The sequence below is a fragment of the Crocuta crocuta genome, unplaced genomic scaffold, assembly GCF_008692635.1.
Source record: "Crocuta crocuta isolate KB4526 unplaced genomic scaffold, BGI_CrCroc_1.0 scaffold301, whole genome shotgun sequence".
Taxonomy (NCBI): Eukaryota; Metazoa; Chordata; class Mammalia; order Carnivora; family Hyaenidae; genus Crocuta; species Crocuta crocuta.
In genome coordinates this window covers 1,412,783-1,431,952 of record NW_027527544.1, presented here as the reverse complement: position 1 = coordinate 1,431,952, position 19,170 = coordinate 1,412,783, and the positions used below count along the sequence as shown (strand labels likewise).

The following is a 19,170-nucleotide window of genomic DNA, read 5'->3' as shown; positions in this document are numbered from 1 at the left end:
ATGACTTCGAATATGATGTTGAATGAAAGTGGGGAGAATGGGCATCCTTGTCTTGTTCTTGATCTTAGAGAAAAAGCTCTCAGCTTTTCACCATTGAGTATGATGTTCAGTATAGGCTTGTCATACATGGCATTTATTATTTGATTTGTTTCCTCTATAACCACTTTGCCAAGACCTTTTATCCTAAATAGATATTGAATTTTGTCAAATGTTTTCTCTGCATCTACTGAGATGATCATATAATTTTCATCCTTCATTATATATTACATCACACTGATTAGACGTTGAACCATCTTTGCATCCCTGGAATAAATGCCACTTGATGGTGGCGTATGATTTTTAATGTGTTGTTGAAATAAGTTTGCTAATGTTTTGAGGGATTTTGAATCTGTGTTCATCAGGGATATTGGCCTGTAAGTTTTTTTTCTTATGGTGTCCTTATCTGATTTTGGTATAAGGGAAATGCTAGCCTCATAAGTTGAGAAGTGTTCCCTCCTGTTTTAAATAATAGGAATTCATGATAGCTGCACTTCCAGTTTTGTGGAGGAAGAATTTATTAATTATAAGGGAAAGGGAATGTGAGGAAATAAACAATTATAGTAAACTTAAAGATGGAGAGAGGTATAGAGAAGAACAAAGAAGGGTTTTACTGATACATCAAATCAGGTACTTACAGCATCCAACCTTCTGGCTGGGGAAGCCCTATGGGGAACAGCCTGGCTGGAGTCCCAAATGACGGTCCTGGGCAAAGCTCCCTCCCTCAGGTGAGACTTCCAACTAGCTCTTCCTGCCAGGGCAGTATATATACTATCTGTGTGTGATTTATAGTTAGTCATTAAGTTTGCCTAAGTGCAGTCCGGAGAGAGCTGGGTTTTTTTTTTTTTTTTTCTTTTCCTGTTTCTCTTAACATGTCTCAAAATTTTAGGAGTCTGGGTGTCTGCATATTCCTCTTCCCTCCTTGCTCCATTCCAGGAGGCAAGCCTGGTCTGGCTCAAGGAGGAAGATGAGGCACGTTAATTCCTCATCTTGGCATCAGGAACAGACGAGGCAGTTCTGATCCTGAAGCCAGATAGGGAGTACAAGCCAGTAAAGCCTATGTGATTATATATGTGCAGCTCTGGGCAGAAATGCATCTATAAACAATGTATAAACAGCTTGTATACAGAACACTTGCTCTTCTGGTTTATGTTTTGTGGGGTTTTTTTGTTTTTTTGTTTTTTTGTTTTTTTGTTTTTTTTGGAAGAGTTTGAGAAGGATTTGTATTTTCTTTGAATGGGAGAATTCACAAGTGAAGCAGTGTGGTCCTGGCCTTTTGTTTGTAGAGAGGTTTTTGATTACCAATTCACTATCCTTACTAGTAAGTAATAGGTCTTTTTAGATTTTCTATTTCTTCATCATTCAAGAATACATTCAAGAATGTATTCTGTTGCTTTTATATATATATAAAATCTGTTAAGTCCATCTGATCTAACATGTGGTTTAAGGCCAGTGGTTCCTTACTAATTTTCTCTCTGGATGATCTGTGCATTGTTGTAAGTGGAGTATTAAAGTGTCCTGTCACCAGGGGCGCCCAGGTGGCTCAGTCGGTTAAGTGTCCAACTTTGGCTCAGGTCATGATCTCACGGTTGGTGGGTTTGGGCCCCGTGTTGGGTTCTGGGCTGACAGCTCAGAGCCTGGAGCCTCCGATTCTGTGTCTGCTTCTGTGCTCATTTGCGCACATGCTCGCGCGCTCTCTCTCCCTCGCTCGCTCTCGCTCGCTCTCTCTCTCAAAAATAGGTAGGTAGGTAGGTAGATAGATAAACAAAAAAATCCTTAAGAAATTAAGAAGAAGTGTCCTATTATTGTACTTATGTTTCTCTCTAGGTCTGTTAACATTTGGTTTATATATTTAGTTGCTTCTATGTTGTGTCCATAAAGATTCATAAATGTATCATTTTATTGGATTGATCTCTTTATCATTGTGTTCATTGTATCGTAGCCATCTTTGTCTCTTATTAGAGTCCTTGTTTTAAAGTCTGTTTTGTCTGATATAAGTATAGTTACCCCAGCTGTTTTGGTTACCATTTGTATGGAATATCTTTTCTTAACCCTTCACTTTCAGTCTGTGTATCCTTACATCTGAATTGAGTCTCTTGTAGGAAGCGTATATATGAGTCTTGGTTGTTTTTTAATTTTTTAAATGTTTATTTTTGACAGAGAGAGAGAGAGAGAGAGAATGAACAAGTAGGGGAGGGGCAGATGAGAGAGGGAGGCACAGAATCTGAAGCAGGCTCCAGGCTCTGAGTTGTCAGCACAGAGTCTGACACGGGGCTCAAACTCACAAACTGTGAGATCATGACCTGAGCCAAAGTTGGGCACTTAACTGACTGAGCCACCCAGGCGCCCTTTGGTTTGTTTTGTACATATATGTATATGGTCTTCTGATGGGAGAATTTAATACATTTACATTGAAAGTTGTTATCGACAGATATGTACTTATTGTCATTTTCTTAATTTATGGCTATGTTTTTTTACATGTTTATTTTTGAGAGAGTGAGAGCAGAGTTGGGGAGGGGAAGAGAGAGAGATGGAGACAGAGGATCTAAAGTAGGCTCTGCCCTGTCAGCAGAGAGCCCAATGTGGAGCTCGAACTCACGAACCCATGAGATCATGACCTGAGCCAAAGCTGGACGCTTAACTGACTGACCCACCCAGCCGCCCCAAATTTCTGGCTGTTTTGCACTACCTGTGTTCCTTTCTTCATCTCTTGCTCTTTCATTTGTAGTTTGATGACTTTAGTAGTGTGCTTAGATTCCTTTCTCATTATATTACATTTCTACCATAGGTTTTTGCTTTGTGGTTTCCATGAGGCTTACACATAACTTGTAACAGTCTATTTTAAGTTGATTAGAACTTAAGTTTGAATGCATTCTAAAGCTCTGTGTTTCTTCTCTCTCTCCTTCATTTTATGTTTTTAATATCATAATGCACATCTTTTAATTTTGTGTATCCCTTAACTAATTATTGTAGTTAACGTTATTTTTAGGACTCATGTCTTTTAACGTCGATACTAGCTTTATATGATCAATCCACTGCCTTTACTATGTATTTATTTTTGCCAGTGAGTCTTTCATAATTTTTTTGTGATGAATTAGTGCCCTTTCATGTCAACTCAACGAAGTTCCTTTAACAGTTTTTGGGCTGGTTTAGTGGTGATGAACTCCTTTCACTTCTCCTTGTCTGTAAAAATCTTTCTCTCTCTTTCAATTCTGCATGCTAACTTTTACTGGGTAGAGTATTCTTGGTTGGAGATTTGTTTTTTCTTCAGCACTTGGAATGCATTGTGCCACTCCCTCTGTCCTGAAAAGTTTCCGCTGAAAAATCTGAAGGGGGCTCTTGGGGGCCCCCTTGCACGTAACAAGCTATTTTTCTTTTACTGCCTTAAGATTCTCTCCTTGAGTTTAACATTTGAATTTTTACTTATGCTGTGTCTTGATATGTGGGTCTCTTTGGGTTTCTTTTATTTGGACTTTCTGTGCTTCCTGGATCTGGATAGATACCTGCTCTCTTACTCTGGTTAAAGAAGTTGTTAGCCATTACTTCATCAGTAAGTTTTCTGCCCCTTTCTGTCTCTCTTCCCCTGCCGGGACCCCCTCAAGGGGAATGTTTCTCCAGTGTTTCTCAATGTCCCACAAGTCAATTAAGCTATCTTCACTATTTCCATTCTTTTTTGTTTTTATTGCTGTGATTGTGTTCCATTGCTTTGTGTGTGAGCTAACTGATCGTTCTTCATCTAGTCTGCTCTGGAACCACTCTGGTGTGTCTTTCAGTTCATTTATTGTATTCTTTAGCACTGTGACCTCTCTTTAATATTTCATTGTATTTTATAGCTGTGGGTTGAAACTCTATGTTCGTTCATTCTTCTCCCAAGTTCAGTAAGCACCTTTATGACCATTACTTTGAACTGCTTATCAGGCAAATTACATATTTCCATTATTTCATTGAGGTTTTTTCTTTTTTATTGAATTTACTTCTTGAGAATCCGCTGTATGCCAATGTCACATTCTCTTTTCTCTGGATCTTTTCCCCCTAGTTATATTTAGATATAATTGACCTACATCTTTGTATGGTTTAGGGTGTACAGCATAATGGTTTGACTTACATATATTGTGAAATGACCACCACAATAAGTTTAGTTAGCCTCCATCGGCTCATGGATAAATAAAAATGGAGGGTTGTGTGAGTGGCTCAGTCAGGTGAGTGTCCTGACTCTTGATTTCAGCTCAGGTTATGATCCCAGGGACGTGGGATGCAGCCCCGCATTGGGTCTGTGCTGATCATGGAGCCTGCTTGAGAGATTCTCTCTCTCTCTCTCTCTCTCTCTTTCTCTCTCTCTCCCTTTCCCTCTTCCCTCTCCCCTGCTCATGCATGCTCTCTCTGTCAATATAAATGAAATAAATAATAAAATGGAAAGCAAAGAAAGAAAAATTTTTTTCCTTGTGATGTGAACACTTAGGTTTTCCAACTTTCGTATATATCGTACAGCAGGCACTAACTATACTCATGTTGCAGGTTACATCTCTAGTATGTATTTATCTTATAACTGGAAATTTCCATTTTTTGACCACCTCTCTCCAATTTCCCCTCCCCTCAGCTCTCACCCAGGGTAACCACAAATTTGATGTTGATGATAGCTTTTTCTATCGGTTTGGTGTTTTGGTTTTTTGTTTTTGGTTTTGTTTTTGCATCTCACATAGAAGTCAGATCATACAGTATTTGTCTTTCAATATTTTATTTAGGATCATGCCCTCAGGGTCTATTCATGGTGTTGCAAATGGCAAGGTTTCATTCTTTTTGACAGAATAATCTTTCATTGTGTGTGTATCTCCCATTTTCTTTCTCCATTTATCCTCCAAGGGACACTGAGGTGGTTTCTATATCTTGGCTACTGTGAATAATTTCGCAAAGAACACCTTTGGAGTCAGTGTTTTTGTTTTCTTTGGATAAATGTCTAGAAGTAGAATTGCTGTATCATATGGAGGTTCTATTTTCAATTTTGGGGGTACTCTCCATACTATTTTCCATGACGACTGCACCAATTTATAGTCCCAACAGTGCGCAAGGGTTCCCTTTTCTCCACATCATACCAGGATTTATTATCTCTTATCTTTTTTCTGAAGACATTCTAACAGGAGTGAGGATATCTCATTATGGTTTGGATTTGCACTTCCCTGATGATTTCTGATGTTGAGCATCTTTCCATGTACCTTTTGACCCCTTGTGTATCTTTTTTGGAGAAATCTTTATTCATATATTTCCCGTTTTTAATGAGATTATTTGTAGGGTTTTTGTGTTGTTTTGGTGTGGTTTTGCTATTGAGTTGTAGGAGTTCTTTTTTTCTTTAATGTTTATTTATGAGAGAGAGAGAGAGAGTGGCAGAGAGAGAGGGAGAGACAGAATCTGAAGCAGGCTCCAGGCTCTGAGCTGTCAGCACAGAGCCTGACGTGAGGCTCAAATTCACGAACCACGAGATCATGAGCTGAGCTAAAGTCAGTCGCTTAACTGACTGAGCCACCCAGGTGCCCTGTGTAGTAGGAGTTCTTTATATATTTTGGATTGTAACCCCTTAGATATATGGCTTTCAAATATTTTTCCCAGTCTGTAGGTTGTCTTTTCCCTTTTTTATTGTTTCCATAAGTGTGCAGAAGCTTTTTAGTCTGATGAAGTCCTACTTGTTTTTTATTCTGTTGCTTGTGCTTTAAGTGCATATCCAAAAACTCGATGCCAAGACCCATGTCAAGGAGCTTTTTACTTAATTTTCTTTCTAGGAATTTCATGGTTTCAGGTCTAACGTGTAAGTCTTTAGTCTGTGCCACGTTATTTTTTGCAAGTGGTATAAGATACAGGTCTAATTTCATTCCCTTACATGTGAATATTCACTTTTCCCCAGCACTATTTATTGATGAGACTGTCTTTTCTCCACTGAGTATTCTTGCATCCCTTGTCAAATATCAGTTGACTGTTTATACTTGGGTTTACTTCTGGGCTCTTGAGTCTGTTTCATTGATCTATGTGTATGTTTTTATAGCAGAACCATCCTGTTGTGATTCTGCAGCTGCTTTGTAGTATAACTTGAAGTCACGAAGTGTAATACTTCCCATTTTGTTCCTTTTTAGCAGGATTGCTTTGGATATTTGGGGTCTTTTGTGGTTCTATATAAATTTTAGGATTTTTTCCTACTTCTGTTAAAAAAATGCCAATGCAATTTTGATACTGGTTACATTGAATCTATAGATGTCTTTTGGCAGTATGCACATTTAAACAATATTAATTCTTTCAATCTATGAAAACAAAATACCTTTTCACTTAATTGTGTTTTATTTCTTTTATCAATGCCTTGTAGTTCTGAGTAGAGATCTTTCACCTCCTCAGTTGTTTATTCCTTCATGTTTTACCATTTTTGATGCTATTGTAAATGGGATTGTTTTAGTTCTTTTTCAGATAATTCATTGTTAGTTTATGGAAATGCTAATTTTGTAAGTTGATTTTCCATATTATAACTTTATTGAATATATTGATTATATCTAACATTTTTCTGGTGGAGTCTTTAGAATTTCTTATATATAAGGTCATGTCACCTGCAAGTAGAGAAAATTTTACTTCCTTTCCAACTTTGATGCCTTTTCTTTCTTTCTATTTCCTGATTGCTCTAGTAAGGTCTTCTTGTACCAGTTGAATAGAATAGTATAGTTGGAAAAAAAAAAAATAGTATAGTTGAATAGAAGGGGCACCTTCGTTTTCTTTGTGATATCCGGAAAAAAGCTTTCAACAATTAACCATTTGGTATGTAATCAGCTTTGGGCTTATTATATATGGCCTTTAGTATGTTGAGGTGCATTCATTATATACCTAATTTGTTAAGAGTTTTTATCATGAGTGGATGTCAGATTTTATCCAGTCCTTTTTCTGCATCTATTGACTTTCTTCTTTTAATCTGATGCATCACATTGGTTGATTGGTATATGTTGAAAATTCTTGCATCTCAGGAATAAATCCCACTTGATCATGGTGAATTATTCTTTCAATGTGCTGCTTAATTTGGCTTGCTAGTATTTTACTGAAAATGTTTGAGTCTGTATTCATCAGGGACTTGGGTCTGTAGTTTTCCAGTAGTAACTTTTTCTGGCTTTGGTATCCAGGGTAAAGGTGGCCTCATAAAATGAATTTGGAAGTATTCCCTCCTTTTCAATTTTTTGGAAGAGTTTGAGAAGGATTGGTTTTAATTCTTCTTTAAATGTTTGGTAAAATAAACCAGCGAAGTCATCATGTCCTGGGCATTTCTTTGTTGTGAGGTTTCTGATTACTAATTCAATCTCCTTACTAGTAATTGGACTATCCACATTTTTTTTTTTTACTTTTTCTTGATGAGTGTTGGTAGTTTGTATGTTTCTAAGATTTCCATTTCTTCTAGATTGTCCAGTTTTTGGCATGTACTTGTTCATAGTAGCCTGTTTCCATGGTATCAGATTTAATATCTTTTTCATTTATAGTTTTGTTGATTTTGATCCATTTTTTCCTTGGTTAATTAGGTTAAGGTATGTCAATCCTGTTAATCTTTCAAAGAACCAACTCTCAGTTTGGTTAATTTTTTCTGTTTTTCTGTTATATTTATTTCTGCTCTAATCCTTATTATTTCATTCCTTCTAACTTTTGGCTCTACTTGTTTTTCTAGTTTCTTATGTTGTTTATTTGGGAAAATTCTCACTTAATATAGGCTTTTATTGCTATGAATTTCCCTCTTGGAACTGCTTTTGCTATATTCCATATGCTTTGGTATGTTGTGTTTCCATTCTCATTTGTCTCAAGATACTTTTTTTATACTCCCTTTCTTATTCAATACAGTGGCTATTCAGGGAAGTGTTTGATTTCCATGTATTTGTGTGTTTCTATTTTCATATTATATGCAGAGAAGATACTAGGTAGGATTTTATTCTTGTTTTGTGGCCTAATATGTGGTCTATCCTAGAAGATGTTCCATAAGTTGTTGAAGAATGTGTATTCTGCTGTTCTCAAATAGAATGCTCTGTACATGTCATTTATGTTTTCTAATGTTTGAGAGAGAGAACACAAGCAGGGGAAGGACAGAGGGAGAGAGAGAGAGAATCCCAAGCAGGCTTCATTCTGACAGTGCAGAACCCAAAGTGTGGCTCAATCTCACAAACCATGAGATCATGACCTGAGCTGAAATTGAGAGTTAGATGCTCAACCACTGAGCCAGCCAAGCACCCATGTCATTTAGGTTTGTTTGGTCTGTAGTATTATTCAAATCCATTGTTTCCTTATTATCTTTGGAGAACAAATGATCTCTCCATTGTTGAAAGAGGGATATTAAAGTCCCCAACCATTATTGTATTGCTGTTTATTTGTCCTTTTAGCTCTTAGGTTTTGCTTTATGTATTTAGGTGCTCTGATGGTGGGCACATAAATATTTTCAATTTTTATATCTTCTTGCAGTATTGATCCTTTTATCATTCTATAATAGCTTTGTCTCTATACCATTTTTAGATTAAAGCCTATTTTGTATGATAAAAGTATAGCTACTTCTACTTTTTTGTTACATTTACTTAAAATATCCTTTATTAATTCACATACTCTGAGTCTGTGTGTCTTTAAGGCTAACATGAGTCTCTTGTAGGCTGGATATAGCTGGATCTATTTTTTAAAAAATCCATTCAGCCATTCTTTATCATTTGATTGGAGAATTTGTTTATATTTAAAGTAACTATTGATAAGAAAGTACTTTCTAGCACTATTTTGTTCATTTTTTTAGTTGTTTTGTTTTTGTCCTTCCCTGATGTCTTTTTTGTGTATCTTTGATGTCTTCTGGTAATTATTGTTAAGAAAGTACTTTCCATTCTGTCCCACAAGTCCTGCAGACTTTCTTCCTTCTTTTTCATTCTTTTTTTTTCTTTTTTCTCCTCTCCAAGAATAATTTCAAATGTCACATCTGCAAGGCCACTGATTTTTTTTCCCTTTTGCATGGCCAAGACTGCTTTTGAAGCTGTCTGTGGAATTTTTCAGTTGTTACTGTATTTTTTTTTGTTTTGTTTTATTTCTAGGAGAGAGAGAGAGAGACAGCGTGAGCAGGGGAGGGTCAGAGAGAGAGGGAGTCACAGACTGAAACAGGCGCCAGGCTCTGAGCTGGCAGTCAGCACAGAGCCCGATGCGTGGCTCAAACCCACGAACCGCGAGATCATGACCTAAGCGAAAGTCGGACGCTTAACCGACTAAGCCACCCAGGCGCCCTGTTACTGTATTTTTTTAACTCTAGGATTTCATTGTTTCCATTTCTTTGTTGAATTCTTACCTTAGTCATGCATTGCTGTCCTAATTTTGTTCAGTTGTCCATATATTCTTGTAGCTCGCGACACTTTAATTATTCTGAATTCTCTGACAGTTCATAGATTTCCATTTCCTTAGGATCAGTTATTAGAGTTTTATTAGTTCCCTTTGGTGGTGTTGGTTTCCTTTGGTGTTTTTTGTTTTTGTTTCTTTTTTAATTTATGAGAGAGAGAGACAGAGACAGAGACAGCATGAGCAGTGGAGGGCCAGAGAGAGAGGGAGACACAGAATCTGAAACAGGCTCCAGGCTCTGAGCTAGCTGCCAGCACAAAGCCCGATGCGGGGCTTGAACCCACCAACCATGAGATCATGACCTGAGCCCAAATCTGACGCTCAACTGACTGAGTCACCCAGGCGCCCCTGGTGTTTTGTTTTGTTTTGAAAGAGACAGAGTGTGAGCAGGGGAGGGACAGAAAGAGGGGACACAGAATCTGAAGCAGGCTCCAGGCTCTGAGCTGTCAGCACAGAGCCCAACGTGGGGCTGGAACTCACAGACTGTGAGATCATGACCTGAGCCAAAGTCGGACGCCTAACCAACTGAGCCACTCAGGCGCCACCCTCCCCCCTTGGTGGTTTTTCATGATGCTTGATTCTTTATGTTGGTATCTATACATTTAAGTAAGTGTTTTCTTCCAGACTTTGCAGGTTCACTCTGGCTGAGATCGTTCCTCAACAATAAGCACAGTTTTGGTTTTTTGGACATGTCTGCTGATAATGTCCTTGGGCAGGTAGAGCCTGTCATTAGGGTCTATTTTGGAGTAAGGCAACTGTTTCAGTTCTAGGGTCAATGGTTGGGGGTGGAGTGTGTGCACCACTGCTGAGAATATCTGGATGAGCCTGCTGGCTTGGTTCCTTGTCCAAGTGAAGCTGTAGGATGGGCTTTGCCATTGCCTGGACTCTCTGGTCAGGCTTATTAGACAGTCAGGACTGGATACTATATTTGGCAGTAGGGGAGCTATGAATTAGCTTCCCTGTTCTGGTGGTGCAGCAGGACAGAGCCCAGGGCTTGGACCTGAATCAGGCAAGAGTGTGCACTGAATATCCTAGTCAGGTGAGGGCTACCAGTTTTGTTCTGCCGACACGGAAAGCCATGGGCAGTGCGGTCTGTTCAAGTGCCACTCTAAGCACGGTTGTTAACCAGGCTCTGCAGCATCCCTTATGCTGCGGTAAGGCTCCCTGGTTGGGCAGTCTGAAGGCTGTATTCAGCAATAAGTGGGGCTACAAATTAGTGGGCTATGCACTAGTTTCCCTGCTTGGATGCAATGGGAGCAACAGCTCCGAGGCCACTAATGGTCTTTAGTTTTGGTCTTGACTCAAGCCGACCCAAGCTTCAAGCTCCATTGGCTGAACAGGGCTCCTGTGTGTGTTTGGGGGTACAATCAGCTCTGCCCATCCCCCCCCCCCCCCAGCTCTGGAGTTGCTGGGTTATGTAGCGTCCTGGCATTCTTACCGATCTTCCCTATTAGATGGGGGTGGAAGCCATACTCCATAGCTGGTGGGGCTGTGACTCATACTCCTGCCTGGGCAGGACTGGGAGGCTTCACTTAGGGCAACTCTCAAATTTTCCCCAGCAGTCCTTCTGTTCGGGATTGGCTGTGAGCCTTCATCCATACTGGGTGGGGCAATGAGTTAGTTCCCCTGCCTGGGCATAGCAGAGAAAACCTCCAGAGAGAGCAAGCAAAGATGGTGTCTGCTGGCCTGTGTTCTAGGGCATCTCTTGAGGGCTCTAGATGTGTGCCAAACCTGAACCTGTCCCTTTAGCCAAAGATCCAGAACAAAAAAGGCTTCTTTCACAGAAATCCTGAGGTTGTACTTCAGTCTACTGCCCTGGGGGTGACAGCCTGCCAAGAACGGATTGTTACAGTTCCCTGGGACCCAGGAATGCAGGCCTTCCCAGCCACCAGAGCCAGGCCATCAAGGGGCATCCTGAAAGTAGCAGTCACAAAAATCAGGGCACCAGACCTAAAAACTGGCACACTGGACACTTAACAGAGCTCCACTCCAATAGATGCTGTCGCTCTGGAGGGTGGGAGAGGGAAAGCGTGAAGAGACAGGGCCTGCCCTCCAAGTTCTCTGGGAAGGTTGACAGTCTGCCCTTAGAGGTGTATTTAACTGGAAGCCCACCCTTCAGGCTGCAGCTATGATGATAAACTAACAGGCCTCTCCCACCGGATGACTGAGCTCCTAGATCTGTTACCTCTTGCTGTACCCTGAGGGTGCTGGCTGTGTAACCACTCTCTCTCCTTTGGCTGTGGTCCTGTGGGGCTGCTCGTGTAGGCCTCGCTGGACACCACAGCTGGGTGTTATAGAGGTGTGACCTGGCAGCAGCCATAAAAGTCAGGTTATTAGACAAGGGAATAAGCTCCTTTCTGGAAGATACCAGTGAGGTGGAATGAGGCAGAGGGAGAGCACAAAGACTGCATCTGCTAGTGTCCACTCCCTGAGAGTACCTCTGTAGGCCCTTAGACATATACCAAACCAGAAGCCTGCCCCTCAGGCCAAACCTCCTGGGCAAGCAGATGATTTTTTTTTTTCTCAGAAAGGCCGCAGGTGTCTTTCAGTCTGCCATCTGTCCTGTGCTGTAGGAGGTGTGGCTCACCAGTACCCGTCTCTCCAATTGTTATGGTCCCTTGGGACCCAGGAATGCAAGCCCCCATCCCTCTACCCTCCACCTCTAGAATACGGTGATCTAAGGGTGGCCTATGAGCAGCAGGCATAAAAATCAGGTCACTAGATGTAAAAAACTAGGGCATCAGATGAAGAGTGAAACCTTTCAGTACTGTGTGTTTTCTTACTGTNCTGTGATGTCAGGCTCATGCAAAGTCACACCCCACCTGGAAATCCAGAGGCTGCCATCTTGCTTCCGTTTTCAAAATCTTCTTGCCAAACCATTTCTGAGTGATTTCTCCAGGGGGGTATTTAGGTTTTATAACACTAATTGAACCCCATTTTCTCACCTGTGTTCAAGGCCACTGGAGTAGGCAAATCAACTTCCCCAGACAGAACAGTGCTGGTTCTGTCAGTCGTTAGTTGGACATGGGAGTCTCTTTCTTGAGTTTGCTCATGCCTCTCCTGCTGGTTTTTTTTTTTTTCCCCCCCAGCCAGGACAGTGTGGCCTGGATCTTCGACACATCACCGTGGTGGAGCTGGTAGGTGTGTTCCCGACCCTCATCGGCAGGATAGGAGCAAAGATTATGCCTCCAGCCCTAGCTCTGCAGCTCAGGTAGGCGGAAGTCCTCTTCTTACATGGTATCCCCTATGAGAGTACTTTTTTAGATCAGGTCCTCTGATCTCTTGCTATTCAGTATTGACTCCAAGTAACCTCCAGTGTATAATTGCTTTTAATCTGAGAGTTCTATAACCATGCTAATTGGCATGGTGCTGCTTGTCCAAATAGATATGTCGTGGGGAATTTCCAGTGTTCTCTGGTCTCTTTTAACCGGGTGTCTTTGCTGTGTCTTTGTTTTGGTTTTCTTTCTGCTTGGTGGGGGTGGGCTAGCTTTATTTAGGCTCTTCCTAAATAAAGGACTGTGCAGTCCTTTGTGTTATTAGGAAAGCAGGCATCCAATTAGCCTTTCCAGGGCACTTGTCCAGACCCCCCATTTTAACAGCTGTACTTTATTTTGGTAATACTTATAAAGCTAGAATCATGGTGCTCAGGCTCTGTGTAATGGTGCATTAAAAAAAAGCAGAATTCAACAGCCAAAGGTAATTTCAGAACAGTCTCAAATTTTTACGTGCATCTCTTGACCCCTGTGAAAAGGATAATTGGGCTAAACAAAACTCAGAATCTTGCTTCCTCACCCATCTTTTTTCTCACACAGTTCAAGAGAGGGTGATTTGTTTAGAGCCTATAATCGCTACGCTTCATATTCAGGGTCCCAGGCTGATGGTGGCTCCACCATCTTGTCGCATCAGCATTTGGAACACGACTTCCAGGTGTCTGCAAAGGGCCAGGAGAGTAAAAACAAACCTCACCACTCTTTCACGCTCGAAGCATGAACTTGGTCTCGGCAAGTCCGCTGGCCAGAACTCGGCACATGACTGCAATTGAACTTCAAGGCAGGCTAGGAAATGCAGTCTTTCTGTATTCCCAGGAAGAAGAAAATGAAAGAGGACTTGATGAGCCCCATCACAGATGTTCAAAGGCTCGCAGAGATTCCTTGAGAGATCATATTCTAGAACTATGTCTTTAGCCAGTGATATTATAGGTTGACACAATAGATTCTTGAATCTGCGTATTTTCCATCTGCCTTTTGACTCCCACCCCATCTCAGGTTTATACTTCTCCACCCAAAAAGAGTGCCCCCCATCCATACCATACTAAGGTAAAAAAAACTCAGAGGGTGAGGGATGGAAAAAGAAATGAGGATACCTGAATTATTTTTAGCTGCCTGGAAGAGAGAGAAGAATAGGTAAACTCATAAGCATATACTTGATACGTTCGCTAGCACCTCTCTAGAGTGTAACACTTTGAGGTCAGTGCCAGATGGCCACAACGGGGCCGGCCCCGTGTTGGAAGTGAGTGGAGGCAATGACTCTAAACTGAAACAGGTTTACTTCTTCCAGGAGTGAGAGTGGCCTCTAAGAGTTTATTTACAGTTATATTNACAACTCGAGATTATGTTGACATCTGACAGTGTAGAACAAAAATTCCCAAAGTAGGTGTTCAAAGCTGTTGGTAATTTAGAACTACCTGCTCATACCTGTGTTAAAGGTTTTTTTTAAAAGCCCACCACAGAATTTGCCACACTTTTCTCTTTGGATTGCAGATCGACAGAGAGGGAATCTTGATAAAAGGTTGATGTGATTGTAAACTGTTGCAGTTTGAAGAACAGAAAAATACAATTCGAGAAAAAAGCTCTTTCAGGTTGTATATGTTGGGGCTACTCTAGACCTCTGCAGGCTGAGGATGATTTGAGCAACAAAGAAGTTGCATACGTGAATTATACAGTGGTTCTAAACTTTAACCTGCCCCAGAATCCCCTGACGCATTGTAACAACATAGAATGCGGTTCCCCACCCCCAGAGCATGTGATTCGGTAGGTCTAGGATGGGGCCTGAAAATCTGCATTTCTAGCACATTCCTGGTCCCATGTTGTTGAAGCCGCAGGTCCAAGGATCTCACTGTGAGAGCCACTGGCCTAGCATCTCACCAAAAGCTTCGCAGCTTTGAAATGGAAATTTTGCAAAGCAGCCTGTAAAAAGAGGGTCAGTCATCACTGTGTTGCCAGAAGGTAGTCCGGGTAGATGTCACACAGAGATGAGCCATCATGTGCATTGTCTAAGGGACTCAGTGTCAGGCTACAGGTCCCCTTTATCAGACCTATCAGTGAGGAAGAAGAGGCTTTGCAGATGGATGTTTTATCTTTTCCCTTTGAATGCCACCCCAGAGTGTAGTGTGGATGAAAAGAGCCAATTGGGGCAAAGAATGGGAAGCGTGAAAGAAAAAGAGGTGCAGAATGCCTGGAGAATCTAAAAATTCTCCTGTCTGGTTAGAATACTATTTTCAAATAGCACTGAGGCCATGATACCTGGCTGCCTTGCTCTCCCGTGGTTTTAGAGATGAAGGTAGGGGCAAATTCATGTTTCCTAGACTAACTTTCCAGCACTTGCAGGGTGATGGGGACCAAGAATGCCATGATTTTTATATCCGTGTTATTTTTGAGTTATAATTAACACTATTAAAGTATACAACCTAATGATTCAGTATTTGTATATATTGCAAAATGATCATCATGCTAAGTGTATTTAACATCAGTCACCATACGTACATTTTTTCCCTCTGAAGGGAAATTTTAAGATTTAATATTAACTACTTTCACATATGTAATATAGTATTATTAACTATAGCCACCACGTAATCCCCATGACTTAATTTTTCATGAACTCGAAGATTTTAAATAATTTATTAAACCTTAAGTCAGAGCTTATTTTTTTCCTTCATCACTTACATACAACATCCAGTGCTCATCCCAACAAGTACCCTCCTCTTATAAGGGCTGTCACCCATTTAGCCCATCCCCCACCCACTTCCCTTCCAGCAACCCTCATTAAGACCCATGATTTATTTTAGATCTATAAGTTTCTACCCTTTGACCCACTTCAAACATTCTACCCACCCCTAAGCCCCTGCCTCTGGCAACCACTAATAGGTCTTTGTATCTATGAGGGTTTTATTTTCTTATGTGTTGTTTAACATTCTGCATATAAGTGACACAATATGGTATTTGTCCTCTGATTTATTTCACTTAGGATAATGTCCATAAGATGCATCCATATTGTCACAAATGGCAATATTTCATTCTTTCTTATAGCTGAATAATATTCTAGTGTGTGTGGGTACCATATTTTCTTTATCCATTCATCCATCAATGGACTCTTAGGTTGTTTCCATCTCTTGGCTATTGAANACGTTGTCACCAACAGTGCACAATGTTCCCTTTTCACCATATCTTCACCAATACTTACTTTTTGTGTTTCCTGATAATAGCTGTTCTAACAGGCGTGATGTGATATTTTCACTGTGAGGTTGATTTCCATTTAGATGTTGAGCATCTTTTTGTGTATCTGATGGCCATCTTTATGTCTTCTTTGGAAAAATGTCTATGCAGTTCTTCTGCCCATTTAAAAGTTTTGTTGTATTGCTACTGAGTTGTAGGAGTTCTTCATATATTTTGGATATTAACCTCTTATTAGATATGAGTTGCAAACATTTTCTCCAATTTAGTAGGTTGTTTTCATTTTGTTGATAATTTACTTGGCTATACAGAAACTGTTTTATTTGATGTATTCCCGCTAGTTTATTTTTGCCTTTGTTGCCTTAAATTTTGGTGTCAAATCCAAAAAAAAAATCATTACAGTGATGATGAACTTATTATCTATTCTTCTAGGAGTTTTATAGTTTCAGGTCTTACATTCAAGTCTTTAATCCATTTTTTTTTTAATAGTTTATTGTCAAATTAGTTTCCACATAACACTCAGTGCTCATCCCCACAAGTGTCCTCCTCCATGCCCATCCCCCCCTCCCCCCACATCCATCAGTCCTCAGTTTTTGTCAGCATTCAAAAGTCTCTCATGGTTTGCTTCTCTCCCTTTCCCCCACCATTTCCGCCCTTCTTCTCCCCCTTGTTTAGTTTATTTTTGTATGCAGTGTATGATAGTGGTCCCGTTTTTCTTCTCTTGCATTTGGCTGTCCATTTTTCCCAAAATGATTGAACAAATTGTCCTTTCCCCATTATAAACTCTTGGCTTTTCTGTCATAAATTAATTGACCATATATATGGATGGCTTTATTTCTGGGTGCCCTATTCTATTCTGTTTATCTGTGTGGCTCATTTGATGCCAGTATCATACTGTTTAGGTTACTGTAGCTTTGTAATATAGTTTGAAATCCTGGAGCATCATACCTCCTGGTTTGTTATTTCTCAAAATTGTTTTGGCTATTTAGTATCTTTTGTGCTTCTATAAAAATTTAGGGTTTCTTTTTCCTATTTCTGTGAAAAATAGAATTTTGATAGGGATGTCATTAAATCTAGAGATTCCTTTGGATAGTATGGACACTTTAACAATATTCCTATTCATGAACACAGACTATCTTTCCATTTTGTGTGTGTTCTTCATGGAGATTTTAGTGTTCTGGTTTTTCACCTCCTTAAATTTATTCCTAGGCATTTCACTCATTTTCATGCAATTGTGATTGTTTCCTTAATTTTCTTCCTGATACTTCATTATTAAAGAAATGCAAACAAAGATTTTTGTATCTTTGTTTCATATCTTACAGCATTACTGAATTCACTTATTCTAACAGTTTTTTGGTGGAATCTTTAGGGTTTTGTATTCCTGTATATAAGATGTTCTCTGCAAAGAGTGACAGTTTAATACTACTTTCTAATTTGGATACCTTTCATTTACTTTTCTTTCCTAATTTCTGTGGGTAGGATTTCTAATACTCTGTTGAAAATGGTGAGAGTGGGCATCCTGGTCTTGTTCCTGATCTTATTAGAAAACCCTTCAGCTTTTCAGCATTAAGTATGATGCTAGATGTGGGCTTGTCATATATGACCTGTATTATGTTGAGGTGTGCTTCCTCTATACTTAATTTGTTGAGAGTTGCCATTATAAATGACATGGAATTTTGCAAATGTTTTTTCTGCATCTTTTGATGAGCATATCATTTGTATCACTCATTTTGCAAATGTGAATCACAATGAGTAACAGATACTGAACCGTCCTCGCATCCCTGAAATAATCACTTGATCATGGTGAATGATCCATTTAATGTATTATTGCATTTAGCCTTCTAATGTTTTATTGCGGATTTTTTTCATCTGTGTTCATTAGGGATACTGGGCTTGTCTGTCTTGTAGCGTCTTCATCTGGTTTTGGTATCCCAGAAATGCTGGCCTCGTAAAATTAGCTTGGGAGTGGAACCCTCCTCTTCTATTTTTAGGAACAGTTTGAGAAGGATTGTTATTAATCTTTGAATGTTTGGTATAATTCACCAGTGAAGCTGTATGAACGAGATCTTAGGTTTGGTGGGAGGTTTTTTGATTATGGATTCAATCTCCTCACTTAGAAATTGGTGTGTTCAGATTTGCTATTTCTTCAGGGTTCAGTTTGGGAAGGTTGTAGGTTTCTAGGATTTTATACATTTTTTCTAGATTGTCTAATTTTTCATAGTAGTCTATGATTTTCTGTATTCCTGTGCTATCAATCTCCTCTTGCATTTCTATTTATTTGAGCCCTCTTTTTTTCGGAGTCTAGCAAAAGGTTTATCAATATTGTTAATTTTTTTTTCAGAAAGCAAGCTCTTCTTTCATCTTTCCTGTCCTTTAATCCTTTGTATTTATTTTGACTATGAACATTATTTCCTTTCATCTATTTAGGGCTTCCCTTGTTCCTTTTCTGGTTGAAGTGGTGTAAGGTTAGGTTGTTTATACTAAAACTTGTAAGGAAAAAATCTGAAATATTTTCATTTGTTCGGTCTCAGGGTATTGTTAATAAATGGATTTTTTTTCTAGAGAACTAACACAAAGTATTATATAAAAAATAGGGTGCTAGTCACAGTAGGTCACAAAACAAGTCTCAGCAAATTCAGAAAGGTCATAGTCCTACCATGCATCTTTTGTGACCACAATGCTAGGAAACTAGAAACCAGCTACACACAAAAAAAATTTGGAAAGACCACAAATACGTGGAGGTTAAATAACATGCTACTAAACAATGAATGCATCAACCAGGAAATTAAAGAGACAAAAATATACATGGAAACAAAATGAAAACACACTGGTTCAAAACCTTTGGGATGCAGCAAAAGNAACCCTATACCTAAAGGGGCTAGAAAAAGAATAAACAAAACCCCAAACCAGTAGAAGGAAGGACATATTAAAGAGGAGACCAGAAGAATATTAGAACAGATCAATGAAACCCAGAGCTAGTTTTTTGAAAAAATGAATTAAACCTCCAGCCAGACTTATCAAGGAAAAAAGGAATGGACTCAAAGAAAATCACAAATGACAGAGGAGAAATACCAACCAACCCCATAGAACTACAGTTAGAACATTATGCCAACAAATTGGATAAACAGGAAGAAACAGAAAACTTGAACAGACTGATTGATTGATTACCAGCAAGGAAATTGAGTCTGTAATCAAAGAACTCCCAACAAATAAAAAGTCAAGGGCCACATAGCTTCACAGGCTAATTCTACTACACATTTTTTTTTTAAGTTTATTGATTTTGAATGAGAGAGAGAACACAAGCAGGGGATGGTCAGAGAGCGGGAGA

General features: G+C 39.6%; 1 protein-coding gene across 1 annotated transcript in view; it reads left to right on the top strand.

The window, feature by feature from the left end:
- Nucleotides 1-19,170, top strand: part of SRPX (sushi repeat containing protein X-linked) — a 62,716-nt gene that overhangs the window by 38,577 nt on the left and 4,969 nt on the right. The window contains 1 exon segment of the mRNA XM_077765139.1: nt 12,483-12,604. Within this exon segment, the coding sequence (XP_077621265.1) occupies nt 12,483-12,604 (122 nt within the window).